General features: G+C 37.3%; 4 protein-coding genes across 4 annotated transcripts in view; 2 read left to right on the plus strand and 2 right to left on the minus strand.

Moving 5' to 3' along the window:
• LOC148182136 (inactive dipeptidyl peptidase 10) overlaps positions 1-479 on the minus strand; it is a 78975-nt gene extending 78496 nt beyond the window's left edge. The window contains exon 1 of the mRNA XM_088042878.1: positions 304-479. Within this exon, the coding sequence (XP_087899004.1) occupies positions 304-393 (90 nt within the window). The 5' untranslated portion in view covers positions 394-479. The remainder of the gene's footprint in view (positions 1-303) is intronic.
• A 9848-nt stretch (positions 480-10327) lies between these two features.
• On the minus strand, positions 10328-11397 carry LOC148182140 (exosome complex component MTR3-like). Its single transcript, XM_088044187.1, has 2 exons — positions 11086-11397; positions 10328-11036 (listed from the first exon to the last, which is right to left on the minus strand). Exons 1-2 carry the CDS (start codon positions 11246-11248, stop codon positions 10348-10350), a joined length of 852 nt encoding a protein of 283 aa, XP_087900313.1. The 5' UTR covers positions 11249-11397; the 3' UTR covers positions 10328-10347.
• A 1072-nt stretch (positions 11398-12469) lies between these two features.
• On the plus strand, positions 12470-14194 carry Irbp (Inverted repeat-binding protein). Its single transcript, XM_088044182.1, has 2 exons — positions 12470-12542; positions 12588-14194. The coding sequence occupies exon 2, from the start codon at positions 12588-12590 to the stop codon at positions 14109-14111; it is 1524 nt and encodes a 507-aa protein (XP_087900308.1). The 5' UTR covers positions 12470-12542; the 3' UTR covers positions 14112-14194.
• A 41-nt stretch (positions 14195-14235) lies between these two features.
• Positions 14236-18226, plus strand: LOC148182142 (DNA excision repair protein ERCC-6-like). The gene is made up of 7 exons (XM_088045884.1): positions 14236-14447; positions 14491-14905; positions 15569-16425; positions 16473-16646; positions 16690-17064; positions 17111-17314; positions 17361-18226. Exons 1-7 carry the CDS (start codon positions 14403-14405, stop codon positions 18165-18167), a joined length of 2877 nt encoding a protein of 958 aa, XP_087902010.1. The 5' UTR covers positions 14236-14402; the 3' UTR covers positions 18168-18226.
• The last annotated feature ends 460 nt before the right edge of the window (positions 18227-18686 follow it).

Raw genomic sequence — 18686 nt, forward strand, 5'->3', positions numbered from 1 at the left:
ATATTAACATATTTTAGGTAAACGCCCGCTCTATTTTGATAATTTTCCCACCAGAAATTTGATCACATTCCGAGCAACCCTCGAAAAATGTTTTTCCACAGACAGAGCACTCTCAAGTTAATGTAAAATTGCGCTTTTCCGTCATTTCCCAGCCTCTTTTATTGTGTTTCATCGACTAAAAGTCACGAAGAATAGCAACAAAAAATTGCATAACCCGCGACACACTTTTTCAACGCCGCTTTAAACTTAATAAAGTGCCCAATTAGCGCGCGCGTGATTTTTCGAAAGATAAAGAACACTTACTTCGATGGTCCTTTGCTGTCCGGATCCCTTAATTCGGTGCTCCGGCGATGGTCCCAAATTCTTCGTGTCGATGTGCACATTGGTCTGCATGACGCCACTTGCTCCGGGTGTAACAGGTTAAAAACAATACCATCGGATCACTGTTGCTGGCATCGTTTCAGAAAGCTTTCAACTACACTACTGAAAGTAAAGCTCTCGGAGATGTGCGCAGGTCGGCAGCTTTCGTAGAGTTCCGTCTCCAAACTGGCATTTCGTGATAACGTGTAGTTTATTTTTTCAATGAGGAGTAGTTCTAAGTTTGCTGATAACGTACCGGAAGCTCCGGCGTGCTTTCTTTTTCTTAAATGCCCGGAGTTATTAAGTCCCTGGAGTGAATTATGACGACTTCGAGGGGCGCCTCCACCATTCCTCCGCACGGAAATTCTAATGGAATTACTGTCAGATCACATATTCCGGGAGATAAAGAATAGTTTGTCTAAATTCTCCTTATTTTCTTGTGATTTCGTCTTACTTCCCCTTATTCTTTGTCTAAATTCTCCTAATTTCCTTGTGATTTTGTCCACCTTTTTTTTGAATTCGTAAAAATTTCTCTGATCTCATCGTGATTTCGCTCAACCTCTCCTATTTTTTTTGGAATATGGTCTAAACTCCCCTGATTTCCTTGTAATTTCGCCTAACTTCCTCTTATTTTCTTGTGATTTCGTAAAACTTCCCGCTGATTTCCTCTTGATTTCGACCAACTTCTCCTTATTTCCTTGTGATTTTGTCTGAATTCTTTTGATTTTCTTGTGATTTCGTCTAATTTCCCCTTATTTTTTGTCTAAATTCTTTTGATTTCCTTGTGATTTCGTCCAACTTCCCCTAATTTTCTTTTGATTTCGTAAAAATGTTTTCGATTTCATTGTAATTTCGCCCAATTTCCCCGTATTTCCGTGTGATTTCGTAAAACTTTTTCTGATTTTTTCTTGATTTTGACCAATTACTCCTTATTTTCTTGTGATTTTGTCTAAATTCTCCTGATTTCCTTATGATTTCGTCTAACTTCTCCTATTTTTTTTTGGGGATTTGGTCTAAATTCCCCTGATTTCCTTGTATTTCGCCCAACTTCCTTTTATTTCTTTGTGATTTCGACCAACTTCTTCTTATTTTCTTGTGATTTTGTCTAAATTCCTCTGATTTCCTTATGATTACATCTAACTTCTCCTTATTTCCTTGTGATATTGTCTTAATTTTTTTGATTTTTTTGTGATTTCGTCTAACTTCTCTTAATTTTTTTGTCAAAATTCTCCTGATTTCTTTGGGGTTTCGTCCAACTTCCTCTTATTTTCTTTTGACTTCGTAACAATTCCTCCGATCTCATTGTGATTTCGCCCAATCTTTCTTAATTTTTTGGGATATGTTCTAAATTCCTCTGATTTCTTTGTAATTTCGCCCAATTTCCTCTTATTTCCTTGTGATTTCGTAAAACTATCCCTGATTTCTTCTTGGTTTCGACCAACTTCTCCTTATTTCCTTGTGATTTTGTATAAATTCCCCTGATTTCCTTATGATTTCGTCTAACTTCTCCTTATTTCCTTATGATTTTTTCTAAATTATTCTGATTTCCTTGTGATTTTGTCTAACTTTCCTTTATTTTTGGTCTAAATTCTCTTGATTTCCATGTGATTTCGGTCAACTTTCCCTTATTTTCTTTTGATTTCGTATAAATTCCTCCGATCTCATTGTGATTCAGCTTCTCCTAATTTTTTAGAGATTTGGTCTAAATTCCCTTGTTTTTCTTGTAATTCAACCTACAATGATTTAAAGCTTGATTTCTTTTGAAAGAGGGGGTGTTCTAGAACACATTGTTAATTTTCGTTTTCATGACCAATTTTCTTATTTTTTCATCTTCTTGTTAATTTTCTTCTTGTAAATAAAATTTACAATTACAAAAGATAAATAATAGTTTCTTTCCCCGGCCGCGTCTCCTACGTAGAAATTGCCCTCCCGCACACGCGTCAAATTAACAGCGAACCTCTGCAAATTCTTCCGGGACAATTCGTTTCGTTGTCTTTTCATTAGACATCAAAGGAAGTGGCACTCGCACCCAACCGCCTGTACTTGCAAATTAAAAAATCTATTTTCGGCCCGAGCGACGTCGTCAAAATTCCGTTATCAAACAAGTGGTTCCAAGAGTTGTCGAGATCGCTATCCAATGATTGCGTTACAAGCACGGCGTTGCTACGGCAACTCAGCCGCAAAAGTCATCAACGTGCCTAAGAGAATTACAGTCTTTTGTTAATACACTTCCTATTGGAGTTTTGCGTATTTGTGAATGAAGAATGTGGCGGTTAAGTGCGTGACTGCCCATTACTGGGTTATTTATTGAGGGGGAGGAATGGTAACGCTCAAGATTGGGGGGTTAACATTCACATAAAGAAATGTTAATTTGGGTAAACGAATGTTTAAACAAGAAATTTATGGGGTAGTTGGGGTTATTTATGAATATTTATGACTAGGGGAGGATTTTATGAAAATTCATAAACATTCAGAAACAAAAACAACAAAAAGATTTAGTAGATTTAAGTAACAAGTAACACGTGTTTCAAGCATCAAGGATGGCTATGAATTGTCAAAGAAACAAATTTCTTCAAAGATCTTCCCGCTCTTTATAACAAAATGAAGAATGTGATTAAAATCGGATTTAAACTCCGAAAATAACTCATTTTATTGGCTGGCATTATCTTTATCGCTGCAGTTTTTATAACAAAAAACGCACCGAAAGAACCAATTCGATCGTAACCTTTCATTTATTGGCTAGACATCCCAAACTGTTGTTTATTGGATAAATTTGCGAGCTAATTAAGTCATGCATAAAAAAGAATTAATTTATTGGACGTCGATGACAAAAAACGCACAAAACAAAAGACCTCGAGCTACCATGATGTTTCGATTTTTTTTTGTTTATTCCAGAGCAAACGAGATATAGGAAAAAATATTAGGAATTCCAAGAAGAGTTTGAAAAATCGCGGCGTTCATTTTTATGCCCTCTTTTATTTTACGTCTTAATCTCGATTTTACGTACAATTTTTACGATATTCCGAAGCGCATAAAAGATCATAAGATCCATGAACTGAAGTGTATTTACCTTGTTTAACCGCCGGCCGTTCAGATTCAACAGTGAAAAGAAATGGGTACATGTTGCAGAAAATGCAATATACACAAGAAATTTAATAATAGCTCCACGATGAATTTGAATGCAGAGAAAATTGGAACGTTTTAGAAAGAAGACGTTTAGGGTGGTATTTCCGTTTAGTTGTGAGATGTTTTTTGTTGCGTTGACGTCGTTTTGCAATTGGAAACTTTAGTTGAGTTCGGTTTGTTGTGGAAGTGGTGGCTATTAGAATTGCACGTATTTAAAAAGACAACCGGAAGATTTATGCTGTTTTTTGCGTTTTTTTAGTTGTTTTTAGTTTTTTAACGTGAGTTTTGGATGTTTTTTAATTTATCAGCAAGGTTTAAATAATTTAGATTTATACATGTATTTAAAAATTTTTTAATAAAGTTACTTCCGGAATTTCTCGCCGGAATTTATAAATTACAAGTTTATTAATTAAAATATTCTGGCGCATCCACCGTAACTAACTAAATTTTTATATTTTTTTTCCCCGATGTCATTGTGATTTCGTCCAACCTCTCCTTGTTTTTTTGAGATTTGGTCTAACTTCCTCTTATTTCCTGGTGATTTCGTAAAACTTCCTCTGATGCCCTCTTGATTTCGTTTATTTTCCCCTTATTTTCTTGTTATTTTGTCTGAATTCCACAATTTTCTTATGATTTCCTCCAACTTCTACTTATTTCCTTGTGATTTTGTCTGAATTTCCCTGATTTCTTTGTGATTATGCCCAACCTCCTCTTTATTTTTTTGTAATTTCGTAAAATTTTTTGTACTTCTTCTGATTCCCTCTTGATTTAGTCCATTTTCTTCTTATTTCCTTGTAATTTCGTCTGAATTCCCCCAATTTCCTTATGATTTCGTCCAACTTCTTATTTTCTTGTGATTTTGTCTAAATTCGCTTGATTTCTATGTGATTTCGTTTAACATCCCCTTGTTTCCTTATGATTTCGTTCAACATTTCATTATTTTTTGTGATTTGGTCCAAATTCCTCTGATTTCCTTGTGATTTCGCCAAACTTCCTCTAATTTCCTTGTGATTTCGTAAAACCCTCTTTGATTTCCTCTTGATTTTGTCCAACTTCTTCTTATTTCCTTGTGATTTCGTCTAAATTCCCCTGATTTCGCTGTGATTTTGTCCAATTTCCCCTAATTTTCTATATTGATTGCCCCTGATGTCCTAATGATTCCCCTGATTTTTCTAGCGATTTCCTAAACATTTCCCCTGAAAATTTTAGTTGGGTTCGGTTTGTTGTGGAAATTGCTTTTAGAAGACACCTTAAATGCACGTATTGAAAAAGGCAACCGAAAGGTATGTTATTTTGTGTTTAGTTGTACTGTACCCCACTTTAACGTGAGTTTTGGATATTTTCAAATACATCAACAGGGTTTAAATAATTTAGATTTATATTTTTTGAAATTTTAATAAAGCTGCTTCCGGAATTTCTCGCCGGAAGTTATAAATAACAAGTTTATGAATTAAAATATCCCGGCGCATCCACCATAACTAACTAATTTTTTTTCTACTTTGCGTTAACAATACTTTCATTGTGAAACGCAAACGCGTTTCACAATAAAAACAATTGTTTTTATTATAGCACGCAAAACAGTAATTTTTTTTGGTTATGTTGGCTATGTTTTTATGCCGACACTTAAACGTTGAATCAAAACCTCAATGATGATCATCATCATGATCATGAAGAAGTGAATTTAGGAATAATGAATCAGAAGAAAAGCAAACGTTGTAATACCTAATTTTGCAAAATTAAACAGAAAACTTTAGTAATTATTTGAATTGAAATTTTGTTAGCCAAATGTCATTACCTCTTTTGTCACCAACCTAACTTGTCAAAAATCCCTAATCGAAAATAATTTCTTTCAAATGCAATTTTTAAATTTATTTACAATGCAAAGTAGAAAAAATAGTATATTACACTCATTTCATAAGACGACTTGTAGCACTCATTCGTGCTACAATACTCGCCTTATAAAATACGTGTAATAATGTACTAATATTTTTTCTTCCGATGTCATTGTGATTTCGTACAACCTCTCCTTATTTTTTTGTGATTTGGTCTAAATGTCCCTGATTTTCTTGTGATTTCGCCCAACTTTCCCTTGTTTCGCAACTGAAAATTTTAGTTGGATTCGGTTTGTTGTGGAAATGGCTTTTAGAAGACACCTTAATTGCACGTATTAAAAAAAACTACCGGAAGATTTATGTTACATTTTTGCAGCGTCAATTGGAGAATTGTACCCCACTTTAACGTGGGTTTTGGATGTTTTTTAATACATTAGAAGAGTTTAAATAATGAGATTTATATAGATATAAAAAATCCATGTTGAAGCTGCTTTCGGAATTTCTTACCGGAATGTAAAAATAACTAGTTTATTAATTAAAATTACCCAGCGCATCCATCATAACTAACTATTTTTTTTTAATTATTTTTACAATTTTAAAGACGCTTTGAACGGACTTCGGATTTCCACTATTGTAATCGTTCTACTGTTTACTCAGAAAAAATGTTATGAATTTAATACAATTTAACGGTCCTATTTGTCGGCGATTTTAGTACTTTTGTCGTAAAACCGTAAATTGCGGGTTTAACACCGAATCGACTTTTGCCACAAACAGTAAATACGTATTTAGCCTCAATCAATAGTAATAAAATAATAATAATTTCTCCATTCAAGTGTGTTCTTGAAAGTAAGAGTATTTCGAGCGATGCTAATTAATTTATGGCATCATTATGAATAGATTTATCTCTATTAATTGTTAATAATTTTCTTCAATATTTACTCTACTACAGGTCACGTTATCTCTGTTTCATTCATATCAGATTAGTCCATTTTCTTTTGTGAATACTGCATGATCCTGAATAATTAATCTTGTTCCATTTTGATCCGCACAATCCTTGATTTCAAAAAAATCCAATAAAAAGAGAATCTCGTGTAAACCCCAAGAACACAATATATCCTGGCATAACCTTTTGCTTTTATCCCTCCACTTTCCCGATATTTATTACCATACTTCACCGGATGTTGAACAGTTTATTCGTTTTCCCTGAGAGCGTTAAGGTGAACAACACGCGTAAACAAAAGATACATTTTAAAGAAATCGCAGATAAAATTCTATTATAGAACGGACGCGGATATCTGCCCGTGACACCCCATATTCATCAAGACTGTCATGTCGGTGAAACTCCGCTTGTTTGCTCGAAATATGAAGTATTGTCAACAACACTCACTTTCCATCCTCAGATTTAAACAACAAAGAGCGCGGATCAATACAAGAAATCGCTTTTTGGTGGTTTTTTTTCTGCATAAACCTGCCGGAGTTATTTATCCCACGAGTCGCCCCTAATTGCCTCGTCTTCTTTTTATCCTCCAGAGGACAAGTTCCTCAAAGAAAAATGTGACGAGGTCTATTCGCGCTCTCCATCAAAAGGCATTGTTGGGGAAATTGCGAGCAACGTGTTAATAAAAAAATCGCAGCTTCGAAAAGCGCTCAGTTGCTCAGTTTCGCAACTTTCAACCCCGGAAACTCTTATTGTACGTGTTGTTCTCGTATCACGTAAAGGACATTACCGGATCTTCGGGGAATCGAGGGCAGATACACGGTGGCCCAAAAAAGCAAATTCAATCTCAAACTTTTATGTAATGTCCATGGTTTGACCCAAGTTTGCTTTAAATAAATTCGAGGACTGTCGGATTTCTACCGAGTCATCATAATCTGCGTCATCGCCGCTCTTTTAAGATTTTCCGGTGGCGGAAGTGAATTAAATATGAATAGCTGAGGACATTGATTTTGCGCTCTTGTGAGATGTTAAACGCAGAGGCTTTATTGAATTTCCTCGGGCAATAAAAGCTCGCAGCTTTGGGATATTTCGCATTTTTAGTTTGTTTAATTAGATCAACACCCGAGATGCAAACGAGGTCTTCGCAGGTAAATTTAGTAATCGCGTTATGAGAGGAAGATGGCCAGAAGCATGTGAAAAACAGACTGGATAAACAACGTTCTTAAGCACCTTGCCCGATCCTATCTGTTCCAATCTCGGAGAGAATTCATTTTCCGGTTTTATTCCAGCTGATATCAGAATGGAGGTTTTCCCTGGACATTAGTCGTCATCTACTTAATGTCGCTGGGATTATTGCGATGGCTATCTGCGTTCCCTGAACAAATTCGGGCGTTTGGTCACACGTGCGACCATAATATCGGAGTATTTATTCTGTTTTTGTATTTGTAGTCGAAGAAATTTGTGTTTCTCGGAGTGGAGACACTAAATCAAAAGTGAAAAAAGTAATTTGGGCGAATTGCCGCGTATTTATCTGAATTAAAAGAAAAAATGTGAAACGAAATACAAAGTCCAGGCAAAATAAACATCCTCGGAATAATTCGCATAAGGCTGATTTTTTGTGTGGACTAGCGTTTTATTGCTCCAAGCAAATTGTTAAAAGTCTCTAGCGATATGTGTGCTGCTAAAAAAATTACGCGGTGGTAAATGTCAGAGAAAACAATTCTTTGCAAATATCTCGTCACGGATGATTCCAACGGCAAAAACGCCTAGTATAAAATTTGTACCTTATCAAATTTGCAACAAAACAAACTTTATAACATTTTTCCTAGGACTAATGGTTTTCAAGATAGAGTGTTTTTTTACTTTTACAAGAAATTGTCTCTTTTCACAGCATCTTCAAAATAAAGTACTTTGAGCGCTTGTTATTATATCAAAATACATCAAAAAAGTCTAATCTAACAAATTTTCTAACATCGTATCAAATTAATTTTCTTCAGATTTAATTTCTTTGCGTATGTTTTCTCCAAAAACTTGATATAGTTTCGGAAGATCCTGAAAGAAATAAAATGGATAATTGTATATCTTTGTTGACATCTCACACTTAAGCGTTATTTTCATCGGATTTAGGCTAGATGAATCTCGGCAATCACCACATAGTGTGCAAAAAATTATACTTAACTACACAATGTGTTTAAATAAAAATATAGTTCTAACTTCCATTTTAAAATATTAAATTGAGTAGTTTATCTGAAATAGGTGAAGGCACAGTTATGATTCTCTCCAAAATGTTACATTTTAGTCTTCATCACCGTCGAGTATTTTATAGACCTTAAAACTGCTCTTAAAATTCACAGATCTATAAGAATTTATTATTTTATCGAAACATGAACATTAAGATGTATCTAATACCTTTGAATGCTTACGTGTAAAGTACATCATAATGGTGATGATACAAATAATTCATAATAACATAGTTACTGTTTCATAACAGCATAGTTACCGTCTCATAATAGCACAGTTGCCATTAATCCATAATATTCAACGTTTTTATGCAAACGAAAGCAACTCCAAAGACCAAAATTAAAAACATTCTAAAGATCTGCATTTATTTGTATTAATTCTAACATAAAATATCTTGGAAAATGCTTTTCTCGCTGTTTCATCGCGTTGAAAACTTCCGTCAAAAATTGGAAATTTGCAGAACTGTTGAGTGGTAACATTGTCACCTTCGTACATGTTTCGATAAAGCTTTGTATTTACTACGGATATTAAGTAATTCATAAAAAACTCGGACGTTAACAAGTAACGTCCTCGTTCATTATGAATTACTTAATATCCTTCTCAAATAAATAGCTATTATTCAAATTTACTATTTTTCCGTAATTTTGGTAGTTCTAACGCCAAGACAATCAAAATTGAAGTAGTTACTACTTTTGACACGTTTATTAACAGTGCCAAATGCCATAATATTTGAGCAAGAAAAAGCAATTTTAAAAAATTTTATTAAGAGGGTAAGCCAAAATTTTCCTCTATTTACTATAAAATTCCGTCATTTTAGTAATTTCCACGTCAAGACAATCAAAATTGAGGTGGTTACTATTTTTGGCATGTTTATTTACTGTGCTAAATGTCAACATATTAATGCAAGAAAGAACAATTAAAAAAAATAATTTGACCAGATAAACGAAAATTTTTCACTTTATTCTATTGAATTGCGTATCTTTAGTAATTTTAACGCCAATACAATAAAAATTGGACATTCTGTAACTTTGCTAGTTTTATCGTCAATGGTCGAAAACCATTTTTGCTTTTAAGAACTCTAAAAGACATTACAGTGACAAAATGGTTAAAAAACGTTGTGCGTTACCAGTTTTAATATTGGTAATGACCAACTTTATTATTACTGATTGTTGCTAAAGACAGACATAAAATGAAGTTTAGAAGGCAATTAAAACTGTGTCTTCATTTATTTCAAATAAACGAGTGAAAAGTAATTGTTTCAATGGTGGTAAGAGTTAGAACTTTCAATTTTGCATGAAAAAGTTTTATTTTTTAACAGTATGTGGTAATTGCCGCGGTTCATCTTACCTGAATCTTAGGAAAATGAGTCTAAATTGTACGATTTCAACAATGATATACATAAAATCCATCCTGTTTTTTTAAGGACTCTCGAAAACTAGAAGAAGTTGAAGAAAATAAGTTCCATGAAAAAGAATCTACAGAAGATTAATTTCATAAGTTGCTGGAAAATTTCGTGGGATAAGTTCAATATTAAAAAAGACCCTAAATTTTATGTTTAGACTGTGGTGCACAAAAAAATAAAATTTTTGAAATTTTAAAAAATACTTTCATATCTTAAAAATGCTAACTCCTACGAAAAATAGTACGAGATCTTTTTTGTGGCAAATTTGATAAGGTACAATTTTCATAATAAGAATTTTTGCCATTGGAAATCACCATTAACAAGATATTTGAAAATATTTGTTTTCTTTGACGTTTACCACCGCGTAACTTTTTTAGCAGCACGTTTTTGAAATTTTGCCTATACTAAAAAGGAGTAAAAACAAACGTAAAATTGTATAAAGAGTTTAATTAATCCTCCACGTTTCTAGTGCTCTTAATAACATGTCTGACAAGACACTTTTTAACTAACAGAATAATGTCTTTACTACTTTCACTAAGAATATCAATAGCACGACTCAATACCCCCAGAGTCAGATTCCCGCTCTGGTAAAACTGTGAAATCTGCTCATGAGTTGCCAACATCGACAAAACAATAATCCCATGGTCCGTATTCTGCTCATCCTTAAACAACGGGAGTTGACAGAGGCGCTCTTCCTCCAAATTCGGATCGACCAACATAAATTTACTTTGTACAGCCAAAGTAACGGATGTTATCAAATCGTACATAGGAATCCCCGCGTTTGCTAGTGCTACTCCCGCTGCGGTTATAGCAGCACTCAGTGCAGATCCATCGTTATGTAAGACGTACGCGTAGATATCCACTTGGAAATTAGGGAATTCGTGTCTACAAACTGCAGAATCTAGTGCTTGTTTCATGATGGCACTGTATTGTTGTTCTTCGGCATCTTGCTGGTGGAGTCTCCGCTTGTGACAGCTGAATGGGGCGTACTTAAACTCGCAGTAGATTTCTCCCTTGGCGCTGTACTCGGATTTGTTGGGAATTTCTCGAGGATCAAAAACTGACACTATGACTTTGGTTTTGTCGAGTTCAATGTAAGCAGAGCCTTTGGCCTGGCTCACGACTTCTGTTTTCAAGACTGAAAGGAAGGTGGTGTAGGCGCTGGGGGGTATTCCACACAAACTTACAGATTTTCCGGTGTTCGTTGGTTGACCGGCCGTCCAGGCGCTTCCCGTTGGGTTTTATGAGGTCCTTGAACTCACTCTTCAACGATTTTGTGTTTAATTTGCTGAAGAGTTGGTAGGGGATGGTGATTTCGGGGCCGTTGATTCGTTTATGATCGACAGGCATGATGAGAATTTGAGGTTATGTACTTCAAAACATTGCATGACATTTAAGGTAAAACGTGAGCAAACAAAAAACACCAGATGTTTTGTGCTGTCGTCTATCAAATTTCACGAGTTTTGAATTCACAGCCAAGCATCTCTCCGTGAAATTATTTGAAAATAGGTAATTTAAATATTGTTGAAATCACAGTTTACTAATTATGGTTCTCATGACGGAAAGCGAAAGTGTTTCATCTAGGTGTTTCAACCCTCTTGCATAAGTTTCTTAAACCAAACATAAATAAGAAACTCTTCTGCTACTTATGAACGTTGCGTCATATTTTTTTAAATCTAACTAATCTTTTGTTTTTAGGGACAAGAACGGAAGTGATTTCTAGGAGTTGTACAAGTAAAAGAACGCCAGCGAAACCTTCACAAAGTCGAATTAGTGCCCCCAAAGTGCTTAAGTCTGAAGGAAGCGCGAGATGCCAAATCTATTTATTGCACAGGGTGAGTTTCAAGATTATTTTAAAGTTTTATTAGTAAATTTGTAATTTGAATCTCCCTTCTCTATTTGTTCAGTTTCCACTAGACTTGAAGTTCTCTAAACATGCTTACTTTTGATTGGTTGAAAACTTGCCATCAACTTAAGAAAATTAAAGTTACTGAACTACAAAATCACTAAAGTGTATTATTGGCTACCTATGTGCTGCTTGTTCAGGCGTTCATTTTTACTAATTATAACTCTTAACTTGCACAATTTCTTCTGCACCATTCTCAGGAAATTATGTAAGTCGTCACTCGAGAGTTTTGTTGGTTTCTTGATCAACCAGCATCGTCTTCAAACATTTGTACCCTTGAAAAATAAGAGGCTTAAACATGCAGCACGTATGCAACCAATGAAACACGCTAGTAAAATGGCGATAGTATAGTAACTTTTGTTTTCTTAGGTTAGTGGCAAGTATGCACTTTCGTTCAACCAATCAGAACAAAGAATGTTTTACCTACTTCAAGTCTAGTGGAAACTGAACAAATGCAGAGGAGAGATTCAAATTTAAACTTAAAATTATTCTTGAAACTCACCCTGTGAAAATAAATAGATTTGGTAGCACTTTGGGACACTGGCTCGACTTTGAATAATCGATTTGAAACTGAAACTCAAACTTGCAAACATCAAGAGAAGTTAGCTGCAAATAGAAACTAGAACAGTGGCACCACAAGAACAAAAAAAACCCTGTCACTTTTTGCTGTCAACTGTCATATGTCAGTCGACCGATTTTGGCGCAACTTTGTGTAATCATCCTCTTTAAATCAAAAAGGTAAAGGAATAAACAGCCCCTCACCCTTCATAACACCCCTTTTAGATGTCGGACAGCGATGACGACACGGGTTTCCCCCCCGACTTCAAACCAACCTACGTCTTAATTGCCATCGACACCGGTCCGCTCATGTTCTGTAAAAATGAAAATGGTAGCACCCCGTTTAAAGACAGCATCAACGCATGCTACGATCTAACCAACTCTTTGATGTTCACGCAGAATAAAAGGAGTTGGAGCCCTTTTGGGGTGATGCTGGCCAACGACGCCTCGGAGTCGCTGGTCAACTTCAACGACAACGTTTTGAAGTCGGTTAAGTTCCTCAAAGGGAAGAAAGAATTGTCACTTGATGATCTGGAGAGTTTGTATCAGAGGAAAGGCGGTGTGGATCTTAGCATGCTCTTCCTGTCATGTACCAAGAAATTCAAGCAAGTTAATTCGGTTTTTTACAAGAGAATTATCGTGTTTATTACCAACGATGATAACCCAACTGTGGGCGATAAAAACCAGCGCTTTACGGCGTTAAACGAAGCGAAGAACTTCGAGTCTAGTGGTATCACTTTTGAGTTGGTCACTATGAACCCCAATTTTGACTACAAGCTGTTTTATAATGAGTTGTTCTCTGTGATGAAAGCCCCCTTAGTTGAGACTTTGGTGGAGGATGAAGAAGGTCTCCAGGAGAAACTTTCCTCGTTGATCATCACCAGGATCTACCAAAGAAAACTGAAATTCTTTCCCTTCCAGGATGATGAGAACAGGTTTCTTAAAGTCAGACAGAAGTCTTTTATTAGGGAAGAAAAATTCTACACCAACGCGTTCGTTTCCTCCAGCGGAGAACCTCTGAAGAAAATCATGCGGAAAAGAACCACTATTGTTGGGAAGATCCCTCTTAAACACAACATTGAACCTCTGGAGTTTGAGCTGGAAGAGTACATGGAGATTGTTAGCAACCATCTTCCCACTGGGTACACTCTTCTGTACGTCTCAGACCGTATGACTGAAGTGGGTTCGGTTCTAATAGACACTCTTCTCTTGGAGAAGGATCATGATGAAGACCTCCCATACTTCGACAGTTTCTGGCAGTACTGCGCCGACAACAACAAAGTCCTCATCTGCGTAAGAAAACTCCGACAAAACGACAAACTCCGCGTGGTGGAGTTTATCCCGAAATTCGCCAACAACACCAAGTTTTTCATGATCAAAGGAATCCCATTCATTAAAGAAAACAAGTACCCTCCAACCAAATTAGCGGTGGGAACTCAACCTTCCTACTCCCAGGAGAAACTAAAAGTCGCAAATGCCCTCATTGATACTTTGAGCTTTGATTATCATCCCAAAATGTTCAAGGATCCAGTGAACGAGAGGAAGAAGGCGTTCTTGCGGGCGAAATTACTCGATGAACCCAAGGAGGATGTTGAGGACGTGACTTTGGATAATCAGGGGATTGATAGGAGCTTGGGCGAGATCGGGGAGTCTTTCAAGAAGTTGTTCAGTTTGGATGAAGAGGAAAAAGGGGCCAAGAAACGGAAACCCGCGGCTGGACGGGCCGCTACGTTGAAAAGGAAGAAGTAAAAGTGTTTTGTCGTCAGTATTGTTCTGTATTAACATTTTGCGTTCCATATTTTGAATAAATAATATCGTTTTGCATAAATAAATTCAAATTTCCCGCTCCTTTTTGTGTACTTCATCTGTCATCTGTCAGTTTGAGAAACGTCAAGTATGACAAGCGCTCAAGTTTTTGCATGTTTAAACATGAAAACAAACGTAAATATTGGATAATTGAGATAAAACAAGCTTCGGCGACATCACCACTGTCCATTCCCTTGATAAATTGCGAGCGCCATTCCTTTTTCCTTGCACAAAATGGACAAAGATTTGGGTGCTGGGCCCTCCACTACTGAACCCCAGGTAAGAACCACTTTAAATTCACTTTACCTAACTCTAATTAAAGGATGAAGAGTTGGCCGAACTCACCTTGCTACAAGGGATCAGTGTGTGGGGCAAAAACCAGAAAACTTTGGAGGAACAAGCGCTGCATGAACTCAATATTTTGGTACATAAACCAAACGAGGTTGAGGATGGTGAAATTGTCGAAAATCAACCCAAAAAGGAGCCTTCGTTGGACATAAACTCGTACATTCAGAGACAGGAGGAACTGAGGAAGATCCAGGAATACAAGAAAACTTTAAGTACCAACAATAACAGGAGTAAAGTCATTGCTGACAAAATTTCGAGCAAATTCAAAGAGAAGAAGAAGAGGAAGAGCTCCACCAGGCGTGAGAACACAGAGAAAAGAGTCAAGTTAGCAGAAGTTGAGAGAGGGAACTCTTCTGGAAGCGAATATGTGCCTTCAGAGGGTGAACTCGGTGGGTTTCCTGCACTGGTAATTAATTTCACACGTTTTAAAAATTGCCTACGCCTGACTTCTCCTTATTTCCTTGTGATTTTGTAAATTTTCCTGACTTCCTTGTGATTTTGCCTTACTTCTCCTTATTTCCTTGTCATTTTGTCTAAATTCCCCTGATTTTATTGTGAATTCGTCTAACTTGCTCTTATTTTCCTGTGTTTTCGTGAAACTTCCTCTGATTTTCTTGTGATTTCGACCTACTTCTCCTTATTTCCTTGTGATTTCGTAAAATATCCCTCTGATTTCCTTGTGATTTTGTCTAACCTCCTTATTTCTTTGTGATTTCCTCTAAATTCCCCTGTTTTCATTGTGAATTTATCCAACTTTTCCTTATTTCTTTATGATTTTGTAATACTTATTGTGTTTTCGTCCAACATCTCCTTATTTTTGTGATTTCGTCTAAATTCTTCTAATATCCTTGTGATTTCCTCCAATTTCCTCTTATTTTCTTGTGTTTTCGTAAAACTTGATTTCGCTTAAATTTCCCTAATTTCCTTGAGATTTTGTCTAACTTTCCTAATTTTCTAGTGCTTTCCTAACGATTTCCCCTGATTTCCTAAGCCTAATACACCAATTTCCCAGGGAAATTAACCCCTCGATTTCACACTAAAATAATTTCCAGAAAGTGACTCAGAGCGCTGTTTGCCGAAAAAACGACAACCCTCTGGTGATGTTCCAAAACTCGACAAAATTAAAGACGATGGGTGTTCTGAGTACTTCAAAAACCGCCTGGAGGAGTACTACAAGTACCTAGAGCACGCAAGTGATGAAGAGGAAGAACCGGACTACTACACAATAAAAGGGGGGCTGAAAATCCCCATCAAAATCTGGTGCAATCTTTACCCCTACCAACAAGAGGGTATAAGATGGTTATGGAACATCCACAGACAATCCAGCGGTGGTCTCTTGGGCGACGAAATGGGTCTAGGCAAGACAGTCCAAGTAATAGCCTTCCTAGCAGGTTTAGAGTACAGCCAAGTAATCACCCACGACCGCTTTAAAGGCTTGGGCCCCACTTTAATAGCGTGCCCAGTCACGGTAATCCACCAGTGGGTAGAACACTTCCATTACTGGGCTCCCGAGTTCCGAGTAGCAATCCTTCACCAAAGCGGGAGCTACCAAGGGAAGAAATCAAACCTCATCAAAGACATCGTTAAAAATAAGGGCGTCTTGGTCACCAGCTACCTTGGTATCTTGAAATACAAAGATACCATCTCACAGTACGACTGGCACTACCTAATTCTGGACGAAGGGCACAAAATCAGGAACCCCAACGCTAAAGTGAGCTTAGCGGTGAAGAAAATCTCAACGTCCCACAGGTTGATGCTCACTGGAAGTCCCATGCAAAACAACCTCCAGGAGCTGTGGAGTTTGTTCGATTTCACCAATCCCGGAACATTGGGGAGTTTGAACACGTTCATGGAACATTTCAACAATCCGATAGTACAAGGGGGCTTCGCTAATTCCACTCCTTTACAAGTGCGAGTTTCTCCCAATCTTTCGAATTTTTAATTGTCCTGTTCCAGGAAGCAACAGCTTTATCTGTCGCGACAACTCTCAAGAATCTCATCTCTCCTTATTTGCTGCGGCGATCGAAAGAAGAAGTCCAAACTCACATCAGTCTCCCTGACAAAAGCGAGCAAGTGTTGTTCTGTTCGCTCACTGAAGAACAACGCGAGTTGTACAAAGGATACTTGATGGTAAGTTGTGTCTTCGTTGTCCTCCATGACTGTTGGTTTGCAGAGCGACCACATTGGTACGATCCTCGGAAGGACCCCAAGAAACTGGTTTTCTGACAACACCACTAGAGCCGGGGTTCTCATCGCAATAACGGCTCTAAGGAAAATTTGTAACCACCCCGATATCTACCTCCACGAAGCTGAAGTCTGCGATGAAGACAACTTCGGCCACTACAAGAAATCCGGGAAGATGATCGTCGTCTCCGCTCTGTTAAAAATCTGGAAGAAGCAACAGCATCGGGTGTTGTTGTTCACTCAGAGTCGCGCCATGATCAGTGTGTTTGAAGAGTTTCTGAAGCAACAACAGTACAAGTATTTGAAGATGGACGGGAGTACTGCGGTCAGCTCCCGGCAGACTCTCATCAACAAGTTTAATGAAGTTGGTATGTTGTCGAGTTAAAAACTGTGTATTAATGCAGACCTAGGATTCTAGTTACGACGTGTTTTTATTGACCACCAAAGTGGGAGGGCTGGGGGTTAACTTAACAGGAGCTAATAGAGTAATTATTTATGATCCTGATTGGAATCCTGCCACTGACACTCAGGCGAGGGAACGAGCGTGGCGAATCGGCCAAAACAAACAAGTTACTATTTATCGGTTGCTGTCTGCTGGAACGATTGAAGAGAAGGTAATTAAAACACTAATTTAACGCAGTGACAGAGTTTGTTCCTCAGATGTACCAAAGACAGGTCTGGAAGCAACTCTTGAGCAACAAAATCTTGGTGGACCCGAAAACCCACAAGTTCTTCAAGTCGTCGAGTTTGCACGACCTGTTTTCTCTGCCTGAAGACAACACCGGCAATCCTGAGACTGCGAACATCTTTCGTGACTCGCGAGTCAAATTCGAAGAAACAATAAAAGAGAAACGCAAATCAAAGTCGGTTCAGTTCTCGGAGGATAAGATCGAAGCGATGAAGAAGCGCGCGCAAGAAATCGCGAAGAATCTCACCGTAGCGCGGACCCCGGATCAGATCCACCTGGAGGAAGAACGCCAAAGGAAGTTGGAGGAACGACGGAAGTTGAAGAAACTCTCCGCTCTTGAACTGCGGGTTCTCAACAGAGAGAAGGCGAAGCAGCCTACTGAGGCTTCAGGGAATCAAGTGGATGGAGACGAGTCCGATTTGAGCTTCGCCCAGGCTCTGGACTACGCCCAAATTAATGGGGAAACGAAAAGGGAGAAAAAACCCAAGAAAGTGAAGACGCTCGTAGATAACAGTGGGACTGTGGATGGAGAGAAGGTCGCCGGACTCGTAAAAACCGAAATCAAGAAGAATAAACCTCCAGTGGTCGACAAGCAGGATCAGTACATTTTAGAGAAATTATTCTCCCGGAAAGGAGTTTCCGGTGCGTTACAACACGACTCTGTCGTAAACAGCGGCGTTAAGACGCACGGGCTGAAAGTACAGACTGAGGCTCAATTGAAAGCTGATAAAGCTCTGGAAGCGCTGCGAAAGTCGCGGGTTAATAGCTGGAGGTGGTGAATTTTCTTTTGCACTTTTTGTATCTTTTGTATTTTGTAAATAAAACGAGTTTGTTTAGACTTTGTTTTTGTTAACGATATTCATTATGTTTTATGATCAATTTTTCGGAATTGTTGACGTTATTCTTGATTGAAAGGGTGAGAGCGTATGGTAACGTAATTTTATGCAAGCGAATGGGGAAGTTGATTGGATGGAGAATGCTTGATCCAGATGAGGTTGAGTTTATGTGGCTTTGTGTGTTAATTTAAAGTCGATATTTGCAAGAATAATGCGTTCATTGGAGTGATGAAAAAAGAGACAATGTGCTCTTTGGGAGGAAAAAATTGCAATTCAATTCGGGCTGATTGATTTGTATCAAAACTCGCATTTTATTTTGTATCAAATTTAATTTGCCGGGTCTATTTAAAAGTCTAATTAGATTGAAGTATCTTTCGATTATTTGCTTCAGAGGTAGCTGTTTTTATAAGAATGAAAGGCGCAATTTTTTCATCATTCATAAACTGAATTTTTATATTGTTT

This window comes from Gnatocerus cornutus, chromosome 1 (assembly GCF_029298725.1).
Source record: "Gnatocerus cornutus isolate USDA-ARS CGAHR chromosome 1, icGnaCorn1.1, whole genome shotgun sequence".
Classification (NCBI taxonomy): Eukaryota; Metazoa; Arthropoda; class Insecta; order Coleoptera; family Tenebrionidae; genus Gnatocerus; species Gnatocerus cornutus.